The sequence below is a fragment of the Tenebrio molitor genome, chromosome 2 (assembly GCF_963966145.1).
Source record: "Tenebrio molitor chromosome 2, icTenMoli1.1, whole genome shotgun sequence".
Classification (NCBI taxonomy): domain Eukaryota; kingdom Metazoa; phylum Arthropoda; class Insecta; order Coleoptera; family Tenebrionidae; genus Tenebrio; species Tenebrio molitor.
The window spans coordinates 3,093,101-3,114,996 of record NC_091047.1 but is presented as its reverse complement, the minus strand read 5'-3'; the positions used below and the strand labels follow the sequence as shown (position 1 = coordinate 3,114,996).

Genomic DNA, 21,896 nt, shown 5'->3' with positions numbered 1-21,896 from the left:
ATATAAAAAGTGGATACTTCTCTGGAGATTGTGCCGTTCCCAATAGTGAATTTGAGCGGCAACAGGTCAGATATTTCACCCGAAACGTCGTCCCCGTTTCATTCATAAATTGCTGTCAAATGTTTTGACGTGAGGAACGGTTCACGAACGCAACGGCTATTTGACTCCGCCGCTCCCACCGCCCCCTCTAATGTATTAAAAATGTACGGCTGGAAAAAGAACAAAACGGGAGTCACGCGATCAACTTGCTCCCTAATAACTATAATAAGATAAATTGTTTGCGACGAGACTCTCCCAACTTCCTGATCCTTCGAAACATTTCAACTTCCGCTTAAGCTCTAACCTCTCTTTTGGCGGTCGCGTGAAATACGGCAGTCATTATTAACGCTGGTGGTCTTGTTAAAATTCACAGGCGGGACTGAGCTTTTTCCAGATTTCAAATGTAAACGTTAACTGCTCCTTCAAGGTTTAATTTTAATTAATGCTGCGGATCGTCTTGTTTGTATTGTTTAATTTCGTGTGCAGTTTTACTGCAAGGAAACTGCACTGGAAAAAGAACCCCCAAACTTGTTGTTTAACCAGAGACAATTAAAAGTTTTAATAATCAACCATCAACCCGAAGACCAATCGAGATATACTCAGGTTAGATCTACCAGCTGTTTAAGCCAAATTAAAATTTATTTTATCTTCAGGCGGTCGAAAATCTCGCGTGTATCTCCATAGAAACGATTAAAGTGTAATTTTTTTTTCTAAGCGGAGTAGAAGTGTCCAGAGGCGGCTCGACCGAGTCAAATATACATTCATTTGAAGTATTTGTCACGATTTATTTATCAATTACACGAAATATCTAATAATTAAATTATCCCTATTACTAAAAAAGCGAAATTATTATCCCGTGCCACTGTGGTATATAGCGAGTGTCCATGCAGTCAGATGTGATGTCAAAATCAAAAATAGCGCAAGCAAGATGGTCGTTCAGTGTTAAAAAGTAAACAGTTGTAAGTTGGAATCGTTTGCTATTCACGTTTTGATAATTTTTGTTATACGAGTATTTAGCGATGTATGCCATTGAAAACGAAATACATCTTGTTTAAATATGTACTTTTTTTTAATTACTGGAAGAAAGAAATAATTGTGGATGTTAAATATCGTTTTCACTAAGCCATAGAAACAATGTGATCAAAGAGAAAGCAAATTAGAGCAGGTGTTGCAAATTATCGATCATTTCATAGCGGAATTCAATGCAAACGCTACTTTATAATCAAATCATACCTCTCATGAATTTTAGACGTTGGAATTATAATTGTGCATTTTATTATTACCTGACAATGGAGAAAATGTATAAAATAAGCAAGAGCAACATTTTACATTCGTAGGAATGACATTTATGAGTTTTATTGCCAAACGTGACGCCACTGGTAAGCAGATTTTTCGTTGAAATGTCAAAGAAACGTCAACGATGTGCTGTTGTTAACCTAGAAAACAACTTTTCGATTTCGGCAAAGTTTACAGAGTGTAAGCAACAATTATCCTGGAATATGTGGTAAAATCACTGAAGAGAAAGCATTTTTACTTTCGAAGGGGGGAATAGGCAACCAATAAAACGACCGTCTAATTTTGCGTACGATCAAAGCACGACAAACGTTTCGATAAAACAAAAGATGAGGTAGCATTCTTGGTTTGTTTTTTTATCACCTTTTTATCACCTATCAATTTTTAATTTTTCATTATAATTATCTGGTTTTATTATTATTTACTATGATTAATTCTCACGTACAGCCAATCAGAGTGCTTGGTTTCATCCAATCAAAAATGTTTATCGCGATAAAAACGTCCTACTACTCTGTTATTTGTCAAAAGTAATTAAACTTGCATGCCACTCCTGTCAGATTCTCAAATTGTTCTTAATAACTGTATTATAAATAAATAATTAACGTTAAAGTTTGTATTCTGGAATGAATCTTGCCAAAAATAACACGACCTAATTTTTAATATCTGATCAATTTCCCAATTTTCACTGAAACATTTTTGCTTTAGACAATTTTACTCGTTGATATTTGGGCATTTTTATTCAAAGGTTAAACCCTCGAATCGAGCTAAAGCTCTCGGGCCTAACCAGAATAAAAATGCCCAAATTCAACTCGTAATATTGTTAAAGCAAAAAGTACTCGTAAAACTGAAAAATTTATCCGATAAAAAACTTAGGTCTTGTTATTTTACCTTCGAAAAAAATACACAAAAACAAAAAATATTTTTGAAATCCTAAAATCCCGCACTGTAAGACTGCAAGGTGTGCTTTTTCGTGCTTTCGTCTATCCAGTATGGCTAGCCGTACCGTGCGTATAATTGCTTAATTAATAATATTCTTCGTTAGTTTCTACTGATAATTACGAACTGGTGATTTAATTAACGTATCCATTTTTTGATTCGAATAGGAAAATCTCGGCCCAACTTTTTTTTATCGAAGGAACGCCGATTGGGAAAAAAATATATCGAACAAGGAAAACAAACACGTTCTGCTGGATTGAACGGGATCTGTGAATTGGGAAAGTGCGGATTGATTCTTAATTACTCGTTGACGTGTCCCGATCTGATCCGGGAGCGGCTGATCGAACCTTATCCTGTATTAAGATCTCGCTTCTTAGACTTGATTTCGTCCGTAGGCAAGAAAAGAGGCCGTCGCGAACGGTTGAATTTGCATGAATTCGAATGAAACATCTCCTGATAATAGAGAAATGTGTGTATCTATGCATAACAACGACGAATCTGACAGACATTAACTATGGTAATATTGCCGGAGCTAAGCCGCAAGTTAAGTGGATGTGCCGAGATCTTAGCATGCAGACTCGGTACAGTTAATTCGAGAACTATCCGAGGCAATAAGTTTTGTCTGCGATAATGTCAACCATCTTACGTACCTGTTCCTGAAGCCTTGGCGTGAGAGGAAGGGCAGCGAACCGAATTTATCGCAATAACCGCCACTGAAACAGGAACACAATTATCAGAAACACACAAAATAAAAGTTTGGTTGGTTAGAGAGAGCCGCCAGATTAATTTGTTTCTCTTTATGGAGGTACAAAGGAATTTCTCATAAGTTTTATGCGAGAAAGTTTTTAATAAACCGCCGATATTAGAGCTCCGGTGGAGGTACGCCGGAAAAATTCGAATTAGTCGGATGGAGATGAGCTTGTGTTGATTTCGGTTTATGATAAAGACGGGGAACGTGAGACGGGTGTCGGGATTCAATGCGAAGCACAACGGGACCCGGAGTAATGGTGCATTCTTCGCTCCGGACCCTCCATATTGATTTAGTCGCGTGTTACAGGTAAAATGGGATTTGCAGAAATTTTATCGCGGGGGGAGGACTCCGCACGCAAAAACTTGTTAATTTCGCTCGCGAACACGATTTCTTGTTGCGAAACTGTTGAATGCCAACGTTGAATTTTCATTAAAATCCTAATTTATGGACGCAAACTTTCAATTAAAGACGCATTTTGCATATTCACGAATAATTATCGGACAATTTTTGCACCGCTCCATCGAATTCTGTTGGTTCGGCCCCCGACAACAAATTTAATTATAATCCTGCCGTCTCTAATACGAAAAACAACAACATTAACGAGTACATTCCCTCAAGTTTCACAAACCGATGTCGTATTTCTCCCTCCTCGCTCTTTTGGAAATTTAAATATTTGCCTGGGACTTCTCCCGATGCCAAAAACTCCTGTTTGTCTAGCTTTTTTAACGTCATTAAACGACGCACAATGTTCGCCGCGAGGGAAAACAAATAAAATTAAAAACCGACCATCGCGTTCACCTCGTCACAACTTTAATCTGGCAGAGTTCAACACCGCGACGCCCATAAAAGCGTCTCGCAGACTAAGTGAAAAGTTTGAATTCACCTCGCCTTTCGCCGGGTAACGTTTTTAAATAGTGTGAATGTGTTCGAGAGTTGTTGATCTCTTGTGGATGTCACGAAATGCACTCCGCCGAAGTCTGGAAGAGAATTGTTGTTGAGAGGTTAAGCAAAGTGTCTTCGCACCGCAATAATGACACTCCGACAAGATTGGTTCTTGCAATAAGACCTGGGAAATGTAATTGGACTTGGGCCATTAGGTGGCGCTCGTGAGGAACAGACGTTTCAGCCTATCGGGAACAAATCGGAGAGGTCGTGCGTATTATTACGGACGTATTTTGACGTGTTTCAAATCAAATTTGGCCGGCGCGAAGCGTCCGGCGTATCGTGAGACGAGTTGTACGTCGAGGGCTCCTAATAAAATTACTACTCCTCGGATGTGGTGCAGATAATAAAAAGCGCAACGAGACGTTAATAGTAATTGCGGTTGTTTACGTTGCATTAATAAGAATTATGTCTCGTAGGTTACCCGACTGACGCAGATGCTATTAGAGCCTGGTAAAACGGCAACGTAAATAACGTTATAAGGACAGATTAAAATAAATGGCGATAAACGGCAGAAAACTCGAAACAAGGTGTTAAGGAAGATAACAAAACAGGTCCTAAATCGATGACAGAGCCCTAAATAAATCATTCCGGCGCGCTCAAGAACGCCAGGGCCATAATTAGGTATTGATTCTTTCACCAGATGCAATCTGGAAGCGTTCGTGTTCGCTAAGATTTTGTTTAAATAATTCGGAAACGTGGAATCGACGTCGGGCGTGATCGATTTTCTCGCCGAAAATATGTTCCCTCCGCATCCATCTCCCGTCAGGAATTCCCAACGACGCCGGGGAGAAGGTGGAGGAGATAAGAAAATGCAATAAAAAACTCGCATTTATCCGTTAGCCGTTTAGATTGACAGTCGTCGGTTAAGCCCGGTATCGCGAGTTTAAACTTTTCGCAGCCAACAATTAACCCCGCGCTGCCGCCCCCGGTCGCGGTCGATCGTGCGGCACGCTTTTACCGTCCACCATTCCCAAAATGTAATCACGGCGAAACAAAACGGTTCGCCTCAAAAAAAAAGCAACGTGATAAATTGCACGACATGCGGTTACCTCTTAATAATAAATCGTCCGAAAAGTTCTACGTTATTAACGACAGTTTGATGGAAACGCAAGGCGACCGCCGTCCGTGTGTGTCGAACCCGGAATAATGTTTTTTTCGAGTGGGACACGTTCGTCGAGTTTGAATGAAAAAGAATTATCGCTCACGTGGACCCTTTAATCCTGACGAGGCTGCGATTCAATCGAAACATGATGGCTTCCATCCGGATAAGTCCGGGCGAACTGACACGGCGAAACTTATTGTCCGCACTAAATTGCATCGATCCGTTCTGTTGACTTCCCGGGGATATTTATCTCGATAATCTTAGCCGCGGGCTTTTTCCAAAAGTGACCGCAGTCTGTCGAAAACGTTCCAAAATTATTCACCAACGGTCAAACTAAAGCGCATTTGATCCAGTGATGAAATTACGAATTCGCCTTAAACCTGTAAATCATCGTTTAATGCGACGTGTTAAACCGCGTGTGAATAAAACAAGCTGTTAAAACTGATATTCTCATTACGGACCTAATAACGGCTGCGGGTTTGACTCAGGTGAAACTTCAAAAAGCCCCAAACTACAGTATTTCGGCAGTATCGGCAAAATTTTATAAATTGCGCAGTAACCCGCACCATTAGCGATCGTTAAACGGCGATTCATAATTCAATGTTTATTTTTAACCGCTGGAAGCCGGGAAACAAAATAGCTAATTGTACAGTTCACCGTTAAATTAACTCACCATTACGGCAAGAATTTCGCGAAAAAAGGATTAATTCTCCTCGTTTACCCCGACCGAGATGAGCACCCTTACCTGTTACGTGATCTTAAAATTACGTTACGGGTTTAGTCTATTTATAATTGCATTACCACGGCAACTAATGCACTTTCCAATACATTAATTAGGTGCTACATTGCGCAAGTAATTGTATTTTGTCTAGAAAACTGACACCCTTATCTCGTCATAATAGAAAATAATTAGCTTGAAGCTAATTCGCGACGAGACAAACCACCACTTTACCAGTTTAGTTAGTGGAGGGAAAAACAAAAACAAAAAAAGAAATTTAATACTGACGGGCCGCTAGCGTTGGTGAGGAATCAACGTCGTCTTTTCCTAGACACAAAATAAAAAGGTGTTTGCTTTTAACAGTCTTTTGGCGTCTGGATCCGACTGCGGAGTAATTTCCGCCGACGCCTTGTCTGTTAGAAGTGCTACTCCAAGAAATTATTAGTCTTGTGTTGCTGGAAATCACGAGCACCAACAGTCTCCGTCTCGAGTTCGTTGGAATTTTCGATCAAAGATTTAATTAATCAGGAGAATGTTTTAATAACGGTGCGAGTTACGGAATTTTATAAAAATAATCCGGCAAGAACTAGTCCTGCTGGATAACGCAAAATAGAAGACAAATCTTTCGGACACGCTCGTGAGCTAACTGCGCAATTAATTAGGCTAGGTTGTCGGAATATCATTTTGAAATTGAAAACTGCAACCAAATAGCTGGACATAAATTCCGGAAGGGTTAATTGCGATAACCCCAATATTTCTGGTGCCAACAACCAAGACAGGTCAGGATTTTCGCTCGATTAAACCGTTCGTTTGAGGCAAGCGAGTACTACTTTTGCTCGAGTGGTCGATGCAGAACAGGGCAAAATGTCCAAAAAGAACTTGAAGGTTATAACAGCAAACGTTGTTTTTCTTCGCTGATGCACACAGGATTGGCTTTGTTTAAGAATATTTACGTGCAATATCTGAAACATTAAAGGCAACATTCTTTATCAAGCGATCGTTCGAATTGATTAACTGGAAAGAATTTCCCCCGAAACACTCCCACGTAATGCTTCAGCCTTTTGGCAACGAGCATCAAGTTATCCCGTGTGATGAAGAAAATTTGTAATGGCGTCAGCCTTGGCAATGAAAAAAAAAAAGAAAATATAGTTTTACTATTGAAAATAAGTTAGTGTACTTGAAAAGATGTCACGGGGATATTTATTGTTTGATTTTATCGTGATCATTTGTATTTATTAGAAAAATGCGAAAAAGTGAGGTTAGGAAACTGTTCATGTTACGATGAAATAGCTACGTGTGACGAAAAATTTAAATTGATAAAGTTGCAAACGCTGCAATTTATACAAATATACAAGGTGATCAAGGATTGTTTGAGTCCTTTGAATACAATTAAGAACATTTTTGTGCAACCGTACGCGTACCTACCTAAAATAAGCCGCGAAATCCAATTTCGCGGCCGTTGCTTTTAACGACGACCGGTAAAGTAAAAATCATTTTGTAACAGTGTTTGTGTTGTAAATAATTTATTTACATAAAGGTAAACAAAGTTAACAAAGGTTTGTGGTGAGACTCTTGAGGGAGCTCGAATGATTAAATGAATAATGAATAATTGTCCATGCGTGCATCCCTTTTATAGCCTGACTGGAGATGGTCCGGCACGCTCCGACGGCGCGCAGCTGATGTGATGGTAGGGGCCCAGCGATTAGATTCTCGCTGGTGACGGTAGCGCTTCGAAAGGGTTAGTACGGGGCGCTTTGGTACTATATCCGCGATTTATGCTACAATTTTAATATTTGATACAAATGGTATCATTAGGTTAAATCAGAGTTTCCATGTAAGACTGGCGTTTACAGTCGACGGAAACCGAAGCGTCCCAAACTTTCGCTCCCTCTACCAGTTGCCACCCAATAAGTAAACAAAGAAAATTTAAAAGTTTGCTGAAAGTTTCTTTTCATCGAGTTCCGCTCTATTTCGGCACTATTTTCTCGATTCTGGTTGAAATTTGCAAGCCCCGCTTCCTTTACCACCGTGACGAGACTGCACCATTTCGTTCCGTTCAACATTTTGTCCGTCAGCGATCCCTTTTAATGGATTTAGTTGGCGTTGTCAGAAATTTCTAAATAACGATATTGTTCGACGCAGTGTTCTGCTCGTCCGGGTTTCACATGGAAATTTTAATCGTTAAGCGCGATGACGGCGCACAAACGCGTATTTTTGGCTTGATTTATTATTTTCTTGAGGTGGGTCCGCAATTTTTCTAAATTTACTCGCGCTTGATGGATGACATAGATACACGAGTACGGTTGCGTAATCGTCAACTTATTCGTAGTCGTGTCGAGTCCGGTAATCGGCACTAATACTTCAGGGCCGGCCGCACTCCGGGATTACGGAACTTAAACGACAAATCAACATTTACGGAACGTGTTGCGTTGTTCCCGACGCGACGTTGACAAATGTCCCTAAACGTGCGGATTTACATTGCGACCCCTGTCGAAGTAAGCTGTAAATGTAGAGAGCTGTAATAGTTTGATTGACACTGTGCAAAGATCAATTCTATCGGGGATGACGTTCGTGTGGCGCCCGCCGAACGTTCAACAAAGGGATGCGAACCGTCACCCTTCTCATGTGCGATTATGAAATATTTAGGGAGAACAAGGGATGGATGAGGGCAACGATAAAACCCGGCGGTTTGCACCCCCCCCGGAAACCGAAGACACCTCGTCGCCGCTTTTAACCCCACCACCACCTTTCTTAAAGTACCTTTGCCTAATTTAAAGTTGCTCTATAATTACCCTCGCGTAAAAGGGGGACTTTCGGAAGGGCGTGAAATTTACTCTCGACGTGAACTCGGCACGATTTCGACTCTGTCTGTACACATGAACAGATGATTCGTTTCAGGGGGGATGGTTTTTTATTAAAAACGTTCGTGCCGAGTTCTAATGGTTCCCACCTACCTAATCAGCTTTTGAGGGGTCGTTCGCACCCGACTTGGCTCCGGCTTTGTATTGTTTTCGTTTGCAAAAATGAGCATGTTCCAGGTCAGATCGCCGAGGGAAGTGCGACACGACACCCCTTTGCGCAAATCTAGATTTGATAATTAGCCGCGAGGTGATTACGGTGGGAAGTTAATTTTTCACGAGTTCGCGCTCCGGATAATTTTAATTGATCAAAGTGGCCCCCCCTTCTGGGGGGTCCCGGACGACTACTTGCCGTAAAAATAATTCAAAAACAAAAACAAACATCTGGATCTTTTTCATGAAAAAAAAAATATATATATAAAGAAGTGGAGCAACAAAGGAATTAATTTTAAGTTGTACCGTTATTTTGCGAGGTTGTCGATGAAAAAAAGTGGATTTTTTAATTAGTAAAATGAATTCAGTACATTTTACCTTTCATTCAAACCCACGTGTATTTTTTCGGCTGATGCGTTGTACCTACCCGAGCTAAATTTACTTCGGTCTTTACCAATGGAAAATTTTAAGTAATGCAAAATTAAAAATCATTAACGGCGCTGTAACATGCACGAATTGGAAATTCCGGACTCGTTTAGTCTGTACGTAATGTAAAATTAAAATTTGGTAAATATTTGATAAGTGTAAAGGAGATCAATAATTCAAACAAAACGACGAAAAATCAATTTTGCAATCAATCTTTTGCGTTACAATTTTTGGAAACGTAATTTACTTTTTAGGCACTCTTAATGAAAATAGTTATTTACATTACAAGCTGCGAAAGTTTACTTTTATGTGCGAGGTGTTTTTAAATGGCCGAGGCGAAGCGTAAGCGTAGCCGAGGTTATTTAAACTCCAAGCATGTGAAAGAGCTGTCGCAGAATAAGAGATACACTCTACATCGAAGTCAAGGTCCTGGAGAAGACTTCGATGATGATGAAATTTCTTCAGCTTTTGACGAAGATGAATCCTTCAAAAAAGAAAAATATTTTAAATAGACTGAATTTTAAAAAATCTATATGAAAAGCATGCATTTAAACTTTTCGACAATACGTCTAATCGAGATGTTCTTTTTAAAACAAAAATAAATAAATATGAAATAGAGTAACTCCACTTTTTTTTTTCAACTAGACGTCTAGTTTCGCTAGTCTATAATCGTGTCATTTCCTGCAAATGTAATAGAATAGAAAAATTATAGATCCTAAGATGGAACCCTGTGGGAGTCAATTACCTATTATACTTTTTTCTCCGATGATGGTGTCGGACAGGATCGTATATATTTTTTTTAAAGTATAGGAAACAAAGCGGAAATGGAGGCAGACAAAGACGATTAAAGCCAATTTGGACGTCCACGAACAAACGATGAATTTTTATTGTTACCAGGATTCGGACAAATACCAATTGATCGAACGAAATTGCCATCGGAAAGGATAAAGTGCAACACGGAGACAGACTGTAGCGTTTTTACGAAATCGAAAAGAAAAAATTAATAAACGAGATATTTTGGTAAAACGCAAAATCGACGATGGCGTCTGCGGTCGGGTGATAAAAAGCTTTTCCCCTTTTCCGGATCGTTATCTGCAAACTTCTTCCGGCAACAATTAGTCCTGTCGTCGATTCGTTAACGATGAAGAGGTCAGGTCCGGAATCCTTAAACGGCGCATCCTTCCGTGATTAATTCGGCTTCTAGAATCGTCCGTCGGAGTGGCGGCGCGAGAAGAAAAGACCCTCGCGAGGCACGTAACTAATAACGATTAATCATCGCGTTACCGATCCGGGTGAGATAAATTCGGTTTTTTGGCCGCGGCCGCCGAGACAAATGCTCGCTCAAAAAGAACACGACCAGGACAAGATCTGTGGCGTCGGCATCAGGTCCGCAGGAGTCCATGTAACGAGTGCCGTTCCTTGACCGCCGTATATCAGGATGCTATCTCGGTCTATCGCGCCGTCGGCCTCGAACCCCGTCCCTCTTTGACTAATGGTGCCTCCCCATAGGCCATCGCTCGTTGCTTTATGGCCGCTCTCTCGTACCGAGCTCGATTCCGGCCCGACTTCCATCCGATGTTTTATCCTCGTAATGATTTTGTGATCAGGCCGTAATAAAATGTTGATTTTGTGGACGGGGGTTTTATATCCACCCCCCCTGTTTCCACCCCTCCAAGAAACTTTCTTCGCCCCCCAACTTTGACAATTTTATGTCGGAACTGCAGAGACAACGCCGACGCGCTTGTTGAGCGCGACGCGGTGAATCGCCAGACGTGACGCGCAAGGACCGCGCTGTCCTCTTGAAAAATAAAACGGGTCAGGATCGGAGTCGTTATTGGCTCCCTAACATCCTTTTGTTTGTTACCCCGGTCGTCTCTATTATTCATGTCGACACATGCAAGCGATACCGTAATTTGACACGGTCGACATTAAACAATTCTAGGTGTACTTAATTCGGACTGAATTATTCAGACCCGAAGGGTACTCCGGTGGAACCACAAAGGTACACATTTCAAACGAGCTAACCTCAATTATGGAAGGATAAAGACACGCTCGCAAATTAAGACCAAAAATGAGAACCGCTCCCCCCGAGCATTGCGGCACAACTCAACTTTATTATTCGTTTAGAGAGCTTGCATCGGAGATTCGGATTTTGCTTTGATGAACACCAACTTTGATTTTAACCCGCCGGTAAAATGTATCCCGGCATGCAGTGACCGCCGTCTGTGGTCGATCCCAACTTTGCAAACGTGATCAGCATTCGCCGGCACTGCACTTATATCAAATTACCATGCTCTTTACGTCTTACCCCGCAAAAATTTTAATTAAATCTGGCTTAAAAAAAACAGAATGCAGTACCAGTAAAAATAATAAAGGTATAGAAAATGCGGAACGTAAGAGGAATTTTTTTCAAAATCTGAAATTTCCAGTATCTTTTTTCTTTTTCCATCATCAGCATCAACTTTCGATTTTTTTGACATGCATTTCGAGAACACCCTGTATAACATAAATTTCTTCGACCTTTCGGTTCTTCCAGTTGCTTTCAAAAGAGTGTCACGGGTGACTAAAATACGCCACAAAAGATAATACAAAACTAAAAATAGTGGTGGCATGGGCTACAAAGGTATGGGGGCTGTCCAGAGAAAGCTCGTATGTAAAGTTCCCGTACAAAGAGGCATTTGAGGGGACAAGGTTCATGTTGGGACTTGTGCATACATATGTCATGAGGGCTGTTATGAAATTTCATTCCGGTCGCTTTGATAATTCTCGAGCAAACAATAATTAATTACCATCCTGTCAGGTGGATCGCTTGCAGTGGGGAAGCTTGAATAGGTACAGATCCCTTTTGAAATATCTTGGAATAAGAATAAATAAATAAACGAATGACAGGTGGATACTGACCTCCTCAAACTGTGTACCAATCATCCCCGAGCAATTTTTTGGAAGGGATAATTTGCGCAAATGAAAAAATGCAGCCTGTTCCAGACCTGTTCTCGTTTGAAAAGTAGCCGAGGTGCGTGCGCGTATGAGGTTTTCGGCCTTCCGCTGTAAACGCTGTACGCGTGTTAAAACCCATCAAGTGCAGCGTTTTAACAATAGAGATTCCCAATCGTGACGTGATAAAGTTTGGCTTAAACGAGATTTAGAACTTGTAATTGTAAAGTTCTGATTTAATCCGGTGCGTATTTCGGTTTGTTTATTTTTGAAACAACAATTTGCGAAGCGACACTGTCGATTATTTGGTCCCGGTGCTGATGCCACTTAGTGTGAGCATCCCTTTGGTGCGAAGTGCTCAAAATCCCAACAATTAAATTTGAAATTTAAATTAAATCGAGTTCCTGCTCTTCAAACGGTTGCTCGAAACTGAGCTATAAGAAATTGGCAGTTAATGCAAAATTAAACGGTCCCGGGTCAAGTTTAAGGGCGACCGTGTTTCCTCCTGCCGGCGATAATAACCACCGTCACGCATCTAATAAACCCGTTTTTATTCATAATTAAATATTGAGCACCTATTGATTTACGGTCCATAAATCGCGAATTCCATCAAACGGATTAACGTCTAAATTTAAACACCTCTCCAGACCGGCTTTTGGCACCTCTTTAAGATTACCCACTCGGAGAGCACACTTGAACTAGGCGCGTTCCAAATTATCACGTAGGAAATAAACCTGATCGAGTTATTTCCGGACCGAAAGCATCACCGCCACTCTTCGCGATTACCCGATGGGCAATCAATTTCGTCCTGATTAACCCTCATGACGTATTTCTCATGTGGACAGGCTTCCATCCGGGTCGCGCCCCACAACGATTGTTCGTTCCTGCTGGTCGTGCTCAAACAAAAGGGGGGAAACTTTCGCGCTCCGCGACGACTAATTCGCGAAATCCCAGGAATTAATCTTCATTTCGCGCCCGCGAAACGCGCCGGAAACGGTTTCGCGTCAAAGGGAAGAACGCCACTTGGAAAAAATCCAGAAATCTTCTGCATTCTTCGCCGGTTTTGCGAATGAGCACAACTTTTTCGCAAAACCGTATCTATTATAATAAACCGTACACGAATCCTGCCAAGATATGCAGAATATATGGGTTACGGTTGAGCCAGGCTTATATTTAGATTGTCTGAACGAGTCCATTTTATGGATTCTTCTGAAATATTAGCACGCAGTACGGGGTACATTACTGTTGATTTATCGACGGACCACCTATTTTATTGCCCTCGCTGAAAGAATTTTCATCAACTGTCGATTAAGCCGCGGCGCTCCGACAACAAAGCAAATTTAAACCGATTTCTGTTTTGGCCAACTCTTTCCACTCTCCTTTGCGCGGAGTGTCACCACTTCACTCGTTAAATTTTTGGCGTTGTTCGACTTTTTGTCACACTTCCGTTCGATTTATCAAAACCGTAATAAACGTCAGGTGACACCCACCGTCCTGCTCTATGATAAATTTGTTGCGAATCGGAGGTCGTTCACCCGACATCCTTCGTCCCGCGCCGTTATCCTGAAGGACTGCACTCGAACGCTGCATTTCCCTAATAACGCAAAATTGAAAATTTCTACAAATACGTTTTGCCCGTAATGTAAATTTAATTATTAATCCAGAAACATTTTACTGCCGTTTCGACCATATCCTTTTTCGGCAACTGCATTCGCCGAACGCGCATTTTCATTACCGTGTTTAATGGAAACCCACATTGTAAAATCAAAATGGATATTGCAATAAAATTAATGTCGCCCAGAGGCCATCATCAAAATATTGATAATTTGCTGAAAACAAATACCTACAACAGCGGTGTGCAATATTCGATGGTGTATCAATTATAATTGTACATTTGCTAAAGTATTATCGGTTTCGACAGAAACTACTCCAAAATTACCAATAAAACTATACTATAACTGAGGTTTATTGTGGCGGTGGCAATTATAATTTAGATTTACCTTGTACATTAACATTACAGTCATTATCGTCGAAGAAAATGCAGCCGTAAACATTCGCCGGATAATAATATCGAACAATAACAGACGTATATTTTGATGAATCCTCAAATTTCGCACGCCGGAATGAGTTTCGGCTGTGAATCGTAATAACGGCCATTAGTTCTTGCATAATGGAAACCTCCATTTATATTCGCCATTTTTTTCGGGAATGATGATGCGAATTGCCGGAAAATTCGGCGAGAAATGAGAAGCGGCCTAAGGTGTTATCAGAACGAATTTCGCTCTGTACCGAGTGTGACACTTGAAGACGTTTTCACAAAAAATCCATTCCAGTGTGCCGAGATTAAGAAGAACCAACACTCGAATAGTTGGTCTTGACAGCAACTTCGACGTTACACGTCGAAGCTGCTGGATGCGTCTCAGTGTTTTAGTAAGAAGCAATACCTTTAACGACATCGTCCCATCTGTTAACGACAATCGACAAGTGCGGGTCCGTGGAACAGATGGCATCTGCATAACGCTCCGGCATTTATCGTCGAGTTTATTATGAAAATAATGGAATCATCAGGCGATACGTGCGGCAATTTTCAGGATAATCACGATTTAAGCGACTTTATTGGTCCATATTCCCAAACGATAATGCCTCTTTCACTAAGTGACAGTTTGGACCGACGCCATCTACAGGTTTACATGTTTAGGGGAAGCACCGCTCCGGCACTCCCTTCTAAATACGAATCGATAAAAACGTTCTCTTTTCTGATCTTTTCCAATCAAAGCTCGCTCCGTCCGAGAACACTCGCAGACGTCGAAATCAATTAAATTTTCGTTACACAGCGCTTGCAGATCGCGTTCGCGTTTTTGTTGCGCTCGGGTCAGAACTTTTGACGAAATCGAAAGGGCAGGTCCGATCGGGTCGTTTTTGCTCCACCTGTTGACGCCCGATCGCTCTGTGCCGCCTTTTTTCGAACAGGATCGATCCCGTCGGTGCCCTTGAAGTGAGCTTTCAAGTGCAATTTTCTCATTACCAGCTTTCCGTAGGTCGGACCGCGACCGTAATTGGACCGGACAAACGGTCGCGGTCCGTGCAATTCCCAATAATTAGTCCTATAAATATAATCGGGGAACGTCGAAACACATCTAGTCTGCCTGCGTTACAAATTTGACACAGAAAATGATGATGCAGCGACGAGAAATAGGCCAAGTATACGGGACAGAGAGCGAGCGGACCGCATTCTCGACCTAATAATAGCCAAACATCGAGTTTTCATTTTTCGCGATGGCTCGTGGAAAATCTTCAACAGGCGGTGGCGGCGGCGGCGCCCTCGGACCTCGAAATTTAATAGAGACGGACGCCGATCGATCGAACGGTCTTCTTGCGCCGCCCCAGGTCGGCCGAGATGAACTTCTTGTCCGCATCATCTCGACGATTGTCCTGTGCACGATTAATCATCGTCGTCGTCGATTTGGACCGCGGAATGCATCTCTACGCGCCGCCACCGCAAACTTTTTGCCGCCGCCGCTCGCAAAACCCGCTTTTAATCAAACGGGCGGTCCGAACTTGATAAATTAATTACTGAATTTTGTTTTATTTAATAGATTCCGGTCCCGCAACGAATAAAATAATTCATTCCGCTAATTACTATTTCGTTCGCAACTTTACGACATTATTTATAACTTCCTGAACGTTTGACACGAACTCGCACCCCGCCCGCAGAATTTTAATCACCCGGAGTGATCCCGATCGCTTTTTTAACCCAGACCTGGAGAAAATTTCGTCCGTACTTCCCCGGAACCGCAACCTTGCGCATAACTGATTGCATAAAATCCGGCGTCCAATTTAAAACTCGCCAAAGAAGGGGTGAAACTCGATCGCTTTCATACGTGGTCCTTAATTACAACTCGAAATTAAAGCTCCCGCCTTTTGATTTTTTGGTTCGGCGAGGAGCTTTAAAGCTCCCCCGGATGCGATGAATAATTCAGCGTGTGATGGGCACTCTGCGCAAATGGAAGACGTACATGATTACCTAAGGCACCGCGTAACGCATTTTACGCCGCCTTCGAACAATTAGGGCCGGTCGTGACCCCCGCAACGTATAACAGGTGTCTGACGCCCTATACATTCAAATTTCCGACGCGGGCCCTCGACGAGACCCTTAAAAGTGCATTACCTCGCCCTGCGCACACCTGCAGCTCGTAATTAGGGGGCGGCGGTCGTGAAAAGTGGCGGCAATTCGCAGTTCTCCTGATCGCCCGACGAATCGATATGGGGCCCCGGTTAGCGCGAGGTAACAGATGAGGATTTATGCAGTTCGGAGGGGTTTTTGTTCTTAATTCGGCAGTTTATAGCCGGGTTTAGTGCTAGGGGCGGCCAGGCGAGCTAATAAACTCGGCGACTCGACAAAAGATAAAACAATAAGAATTAATTAACAACAACACAATCTGGAATAACACGGCAAATAATAATTCGCTCCCCGATTTTACGTTTAATTTGGAAATTTCCGAACGTGGTCGTCGCGCAAAAGAAAAAACAAAGCGCACCCCGTGCGCTAATCGTAAATCTTATCGGCTTTTACTCCAAGAAAATAAAATCGGTCTGGCGCTATACACTCATCATATTGTTCCTTTCGACTATGCCGTTTGTTTAATAAGTTTTACGAGAGTTGATGTGCGTTTGAGCGGTCGTAAATTTATGTAACCATCAAATCTCGCATGTGCAATAAAAGAATTATACGGTTTTATTACGATGCGTTCCCCCAGTTTCGCCTGAAGCGAAGACGAAGAGGAAAAAAATCAAGGGAGTAATTTATGGTGACAGCATCTAATTGTTGCTCTCGTGCGCGGAACAGAAAACGCGACTCGTCACGCACCTTAATAAAGAAATAAAATTGTGCGAAAATCCGAAAATCGCGTTTTCACCAGGCACGCACGAAAAATATGCGTGTACGACGGCTTGGGAAGCGCGAAAACACGATTTTTTCGCCGCCCCCTCCAACCTTTGCCAAAAATCGATCGCAAATCGCAAATTGAAGTCGTCCAAGATGGGGATGAAAAAATTGTTGGTTTGTGAATGGATAAGCAGTGCGTAAAAAATTTAATCTGAAATTAAACTCGTCCGTAGCTGCAGATAAAAAAAATCGCTTTGTGAAAAGATAACCAGCTCGTAAAAAATTTAAACGTAGATCTACGTTGAATCCTTGAAACGCCGCCATACTTTACATATTTCCAATCATGCCACCTCGACCAATTTATCGAATTAATGTTTTGTAAATACGACCCCGTACTTCCCCTAGATCGAAATAAAACAGAAAGAGCTTCCGAAAGTCGTGAAACACTTTTGGTCGCATTTATCATTTCTCGAATGTCGAGAGTTCTTTCGTCGTGTTCGGTTGTCGCACGCTGAACAATCCAAGACACGCTTCCATTCAGAAACTGGAGATCAAACTTCGACGTCGACGAACACGACCGCCACCCCTCGACTGTCATTTCGAGAGGTAAAATGAAAACAAATGCCACAGGGCGCTCGTTCCTTTTGGTCGCGTTTCACACGCTCATCGATTTGTGAATTATTGGAAATTTCGAGCCGTAAATTATCGATTTACGATGACCGGCCGGTCGTCATGTCGGATTTCACGGTACGTTGTAAACTCCGGTGGCGGACTTAATCCCCGTCTGTCTTTATGTTTATCGCAGCGAGCTCCGGTAAATCCGGCTTCGCCATTTTTAAAGCAGTAGCCAAACGACTTTACCTTTGAACCATCGCAGGAAATAAGACCCTCCCCGATACAAAAAAGAAAAAACAATTTCGGATGATCGCACTCGGGACATCGACGGGAAATTGATAATTTAATTAAGCAATTCGTCTCCCGACGCGCAAAACTTCCACCAGCCTGCCGAACAAAGAGGGACCTCGATTCCCCAATATAAATACCTGGATTGTACGGGAACGATAAAACTCGACCTCGACATTACAATTTAAAACAGATGTGGCGGAGTCAGCAAAGCTGTTCCTAGTTTACGTATTCAATCCGGACTAACTTTATCTTAAAATTGATGCCGCGCCCGAAAAATAAAAGAACCCATTTGTTTGTCCTGCACTGGAAATCTCGCATTTTAAATCCGTCTCCAGCCCAACTTCCGATCTGTTTCGGTCGGTGCCGCGAAAAAAAAATTAATTACAAAATGAAAAACTTCCGACGTGCATCTTGAACTTCATCGAATCACCATTCGCGAAAGTAAACGAGGAAAATACGCCGCACTCGACTCCTCGCGTCGGAAAAAATTAAAACACCGAGCGAGATTTCGAGAAAACGTAAATGGATTTGGGGTTGAAAGCCGCCAATAAAGCTGTAGCCGCCGCCGCAAACAAGTAACGGCGGCAGCGCCGGTCCGTGTCTTCTTCTGAATTAGACTTGTTAGGTCGGTGCTCGTGAATAACCGCTCCCTTCGCGATGGCTGTATTGTTGGTTGCCTGTACGACACGTATGCACCTTTTTGTCGTTGGCGAAGTGCGGGTTTTTGATTCCGGCGCACCGGAGTACACGTCCCCACTTTTATTGTGAACCTTCCACCCCATCAAGCGCATTGTTAAACATCATCAGAGCTTAACTCGCTCTGAAATTCCATGAATAAAATAAGTCGACTGCACGTAACTGATCCACGCTGCCCTAACATGTCTGAATGTTGCAGACGGTCGCACAACCGAAACACTGCCGCCCATTCAATTTATGATCGATGTAAAAATGGATTTGGGCCGCACGTTCCGACCTGGGGGAAAAAACAACAAGCTCCGTTCCGGTCCGACATTTAAATATTTCGATAAATCATGGAGTCCGCGTGTACTTTTTTCCTCGAAATAATAAAATCACTAGCGCGAAAGTTCTTCGTTGCACCATTACAGTTGACACGGCAAAACTTTATGTTCTCCGCCGGGCGTGTAACGTGCGAAAATGTAAATAAATTAGCCGGCACGAGGGGAATTTGCATTTATTCGCCGCGTAATGTCCCGCAAATGCCCTTTTAATCCGTCATGCTGTTTCGGCACAACAATATGCGATCAATTAACGGACGTTGGCGCGTCGCAAAAATTCCGGACCGAAGCGACTCCGGGACGTTTCCTAACTTTTCCGAATTACCGCGACAGCCAAGTTCTAAATCGTCGAGTTTTGAATAAAACTCGCCCTTATTGCGTTAGCCGAAGTTTGTCTCGTCCCTCTACACAAAACCACAAACGGATTACCATTTAAATATTACTTCGGGAGCTCGTAATTTTGATGATTTTACAAAATTCGACGTTATGATTCCGGGCCCGGAGCGCAAACACTCGTTATCGGTAATGTCGGCTGTAAATATTCACGGTGGATATTTCCAGACGAGGTCGCGTGCACGTATCTATCTTGGGTTAATTTATCGCCAGCGTCGCGACGCTTTTTATCGACGATATTATGCGACCCGCTCCACTACAACACTCTATCGATTACAATTAACGAGACCCGGGACGCAACAAGAAAACGGCACCGGTACCACCCTCGCGGGCATAAATTAACAGTGATTACCCTAAATACCGACGCACCGTCGGGGATTAGGCGCCGACAAAAAAGCTACTCTTACTGCGGGGGGTTGCTCCTTCATTATGCCGGATCAAGATAAACAAGAAAACAATTCTTCTTCTTCTTCCTCGTTGTTACTGTGCAAGTTCCTTCTTCGATTCTTAACCTCTTATTTAGGCATCGTCGTCACACCACCTTTTTCTTGATCTTCCTGCTGATCTTCTTCCGTTAGGTGTCTTTTCTCTTGCGAATTTTACCACTCTGTTGTATGTCATTCTTTCTATTCCATTATTTTTTCCTCTTACCCACTCATTTATATTATCTACCTTACATGTTTTATCCATTCTCTTTGCACCTAGTACTTCACGTGCCGCTCCCACTATATTCGTCTTTATTTTGTACTAATTTTTTACTGATTCTTCTTGCCGAGATTCCATTTTTATCTCGTTCTCATCGTTCCTATTTTGTTCGATTTCTTTCATTTTCATTGTCCCCCTTATCTTGCATACTACCAGATTACGACGATATCACAACCCACATCAGCTGACGATTGCACGAAAAAAAATTCGACCGTCGATTTCGCCGGAAGCGACACCAACTCGCGGCGCGTTGAGCAACGACTCCGAATCGGGGACGACTCTTTCGTCAAAAAGTCGTCGGGATTGTCTCTTGTTTACGTTCCAAATATTTTTAAAATCGATGTCGCCCGGCCAAGAACGTCCTCGATGTGGCGACCCAAATTAAATAATCGACCGAGTGTTTGCATTTATTATTTTTAGAATATCGCAACCGCGAAACAACCATCGAACGTGCGTAATAAAAATTATTGCCACTAATACAGATTTTATTTCGGCGGCCTTCAATAAAAATGGGACTTTTGTGCCAGAAATTTATTCCAATCAGTTTTTACTGTGCCGCGCTGGCATGTGGGTAAACATCAATAAAAATCCCATTTTCCGCCCGCAAATCTGAGTCCCGGCGCTAACTTTTAACTTAATTACGCGATTTTAAATAAGCCCCGACTAAGAAACAATCCAACTCCGGAACAAACAAAGCGAAAAAGCTGCCACGGAGCTCTCCGGTCCGTCCCGATTCGCTCCCGGAGAAAAGTGAAGCTTCGATAACGTCAATTCCGCGACATAATAAATAACCTATTGCGCTTTGGGCATGACATCCTCGAGATTTGTGCGTGCCGTATATCTTGCGGACACAAAAACAAATAAATTGACAGGACAACAGTAGCAGGTGCGACGTCGGGGGCGGATCTCTTGTGAAATATAACAGATCGACCGAACGGAGTCGTCGGGTCGAAGAGTTGGAAGATCATCAACGAAATGGGTCGACGGTTTCCCGCAGGAACAAGAAAGTGGCAGTGAACAGCTTAGCGTTGCGAAATGTGGATTAACCCTCGGTTATTATCCGTTCTGGAGACGTATTCTCGCAAGCCTGGGGACTGTCACTTGCGTAGTTGCCTTCATATTTTAGGCAGTCGGGGAAAATAAACCTCTACGAACAAAAAGTATCAAGGTCGGGGCGATCGAATGCGAAATATGCCCGACAAACGAGATAAAAAGGCAAACGCGGGATGACAGATCCCTGCCCCGTGATATCACACTCGGAAGTGAAAGTTCACTTAAAACAAGGCAGGGGGGCGGCGCATATTTTCCAACTTTTTCCGATTTTGTTTTTCTTTTGTCAGATATCGGCGAAATCTCGACGTTCTGCCAGAACTTTCTTAATTTCTTTAACGATGCCGTTAAATTTGATCTTTTTGTTTGTCCGGCGTGTTTTTTTTTTTTTTAAAGCTACCGCTAAAAACAATCTAATAATGTGCCCTCAGAAATTTACCTAACAATCTGTTCCACAACCTCATTAGCAAGTTTTCCGCCAGCCTGGCCTTTTCGATCTTGCCGGATCGAGGAACACGAGAAGATGTGAAGATTGCAATTTTTTATTTATTTTTTAAATAGATAAATTTCCTATCGGTGCAGTGTCGATATTAGATTAGTTTGAAAATAAAAACTGTGCTTCGGCAACAAATGTTGAGATTATTTTCGCGTGAACACTCCGAACGAAGAGAAAACAAAGAACCAAGAACGGATGCCGGTTCAGGGTTGGCAAACTTGAGGCGATCGTAGAAAATCATTATTTGACACGATTTCACCATGACTCATTTATTATTTAAATTGAGCGCG

At 42.3% G+C, this 21,896-nt stretch overlaps 2 protein-coding genes across 11 annotated transcripts in view; one reads left to right on the top strand and one right to left on the bottom strand.

Moving 5' to 3' along the window:
* LOC138124289 (uncharacterized) overlaps positions 1-21,896 on the bottom strand; it is a 176,736-nt gene that overhangs the window by 64,362 nt on the left and 90,478 nt on the right. For 9 of the 10 annotated variants that reach the window (XM_069039285.1, XM_069039286.1, XM_069039284.1 and 6 more), the window contains one exon: positions 2,919-2,981. The exons of the other annotated variant lie outside the window; for it this stretch is intronic. In XM_069039285.1, coding sequence (XP_068895386.1) covers positions 2,919-2,981 — 63 coding nt within the window. The remainder of the gene's footprint in view (positions 1-2,918; positions 2,982-21,896) is intronic. 10 annotated transcript variants of the gene reach the window in all.
* LOC138124287 (5-oxoprolinase) overlaps positions 1-21,896 on the top strand; it is a 129,410-nt gene that overhangs the window by 87,834 nt on the left and 19,680 nt on the right. The gene's annotated exons all lie outside the window — the stretch shown is intronic.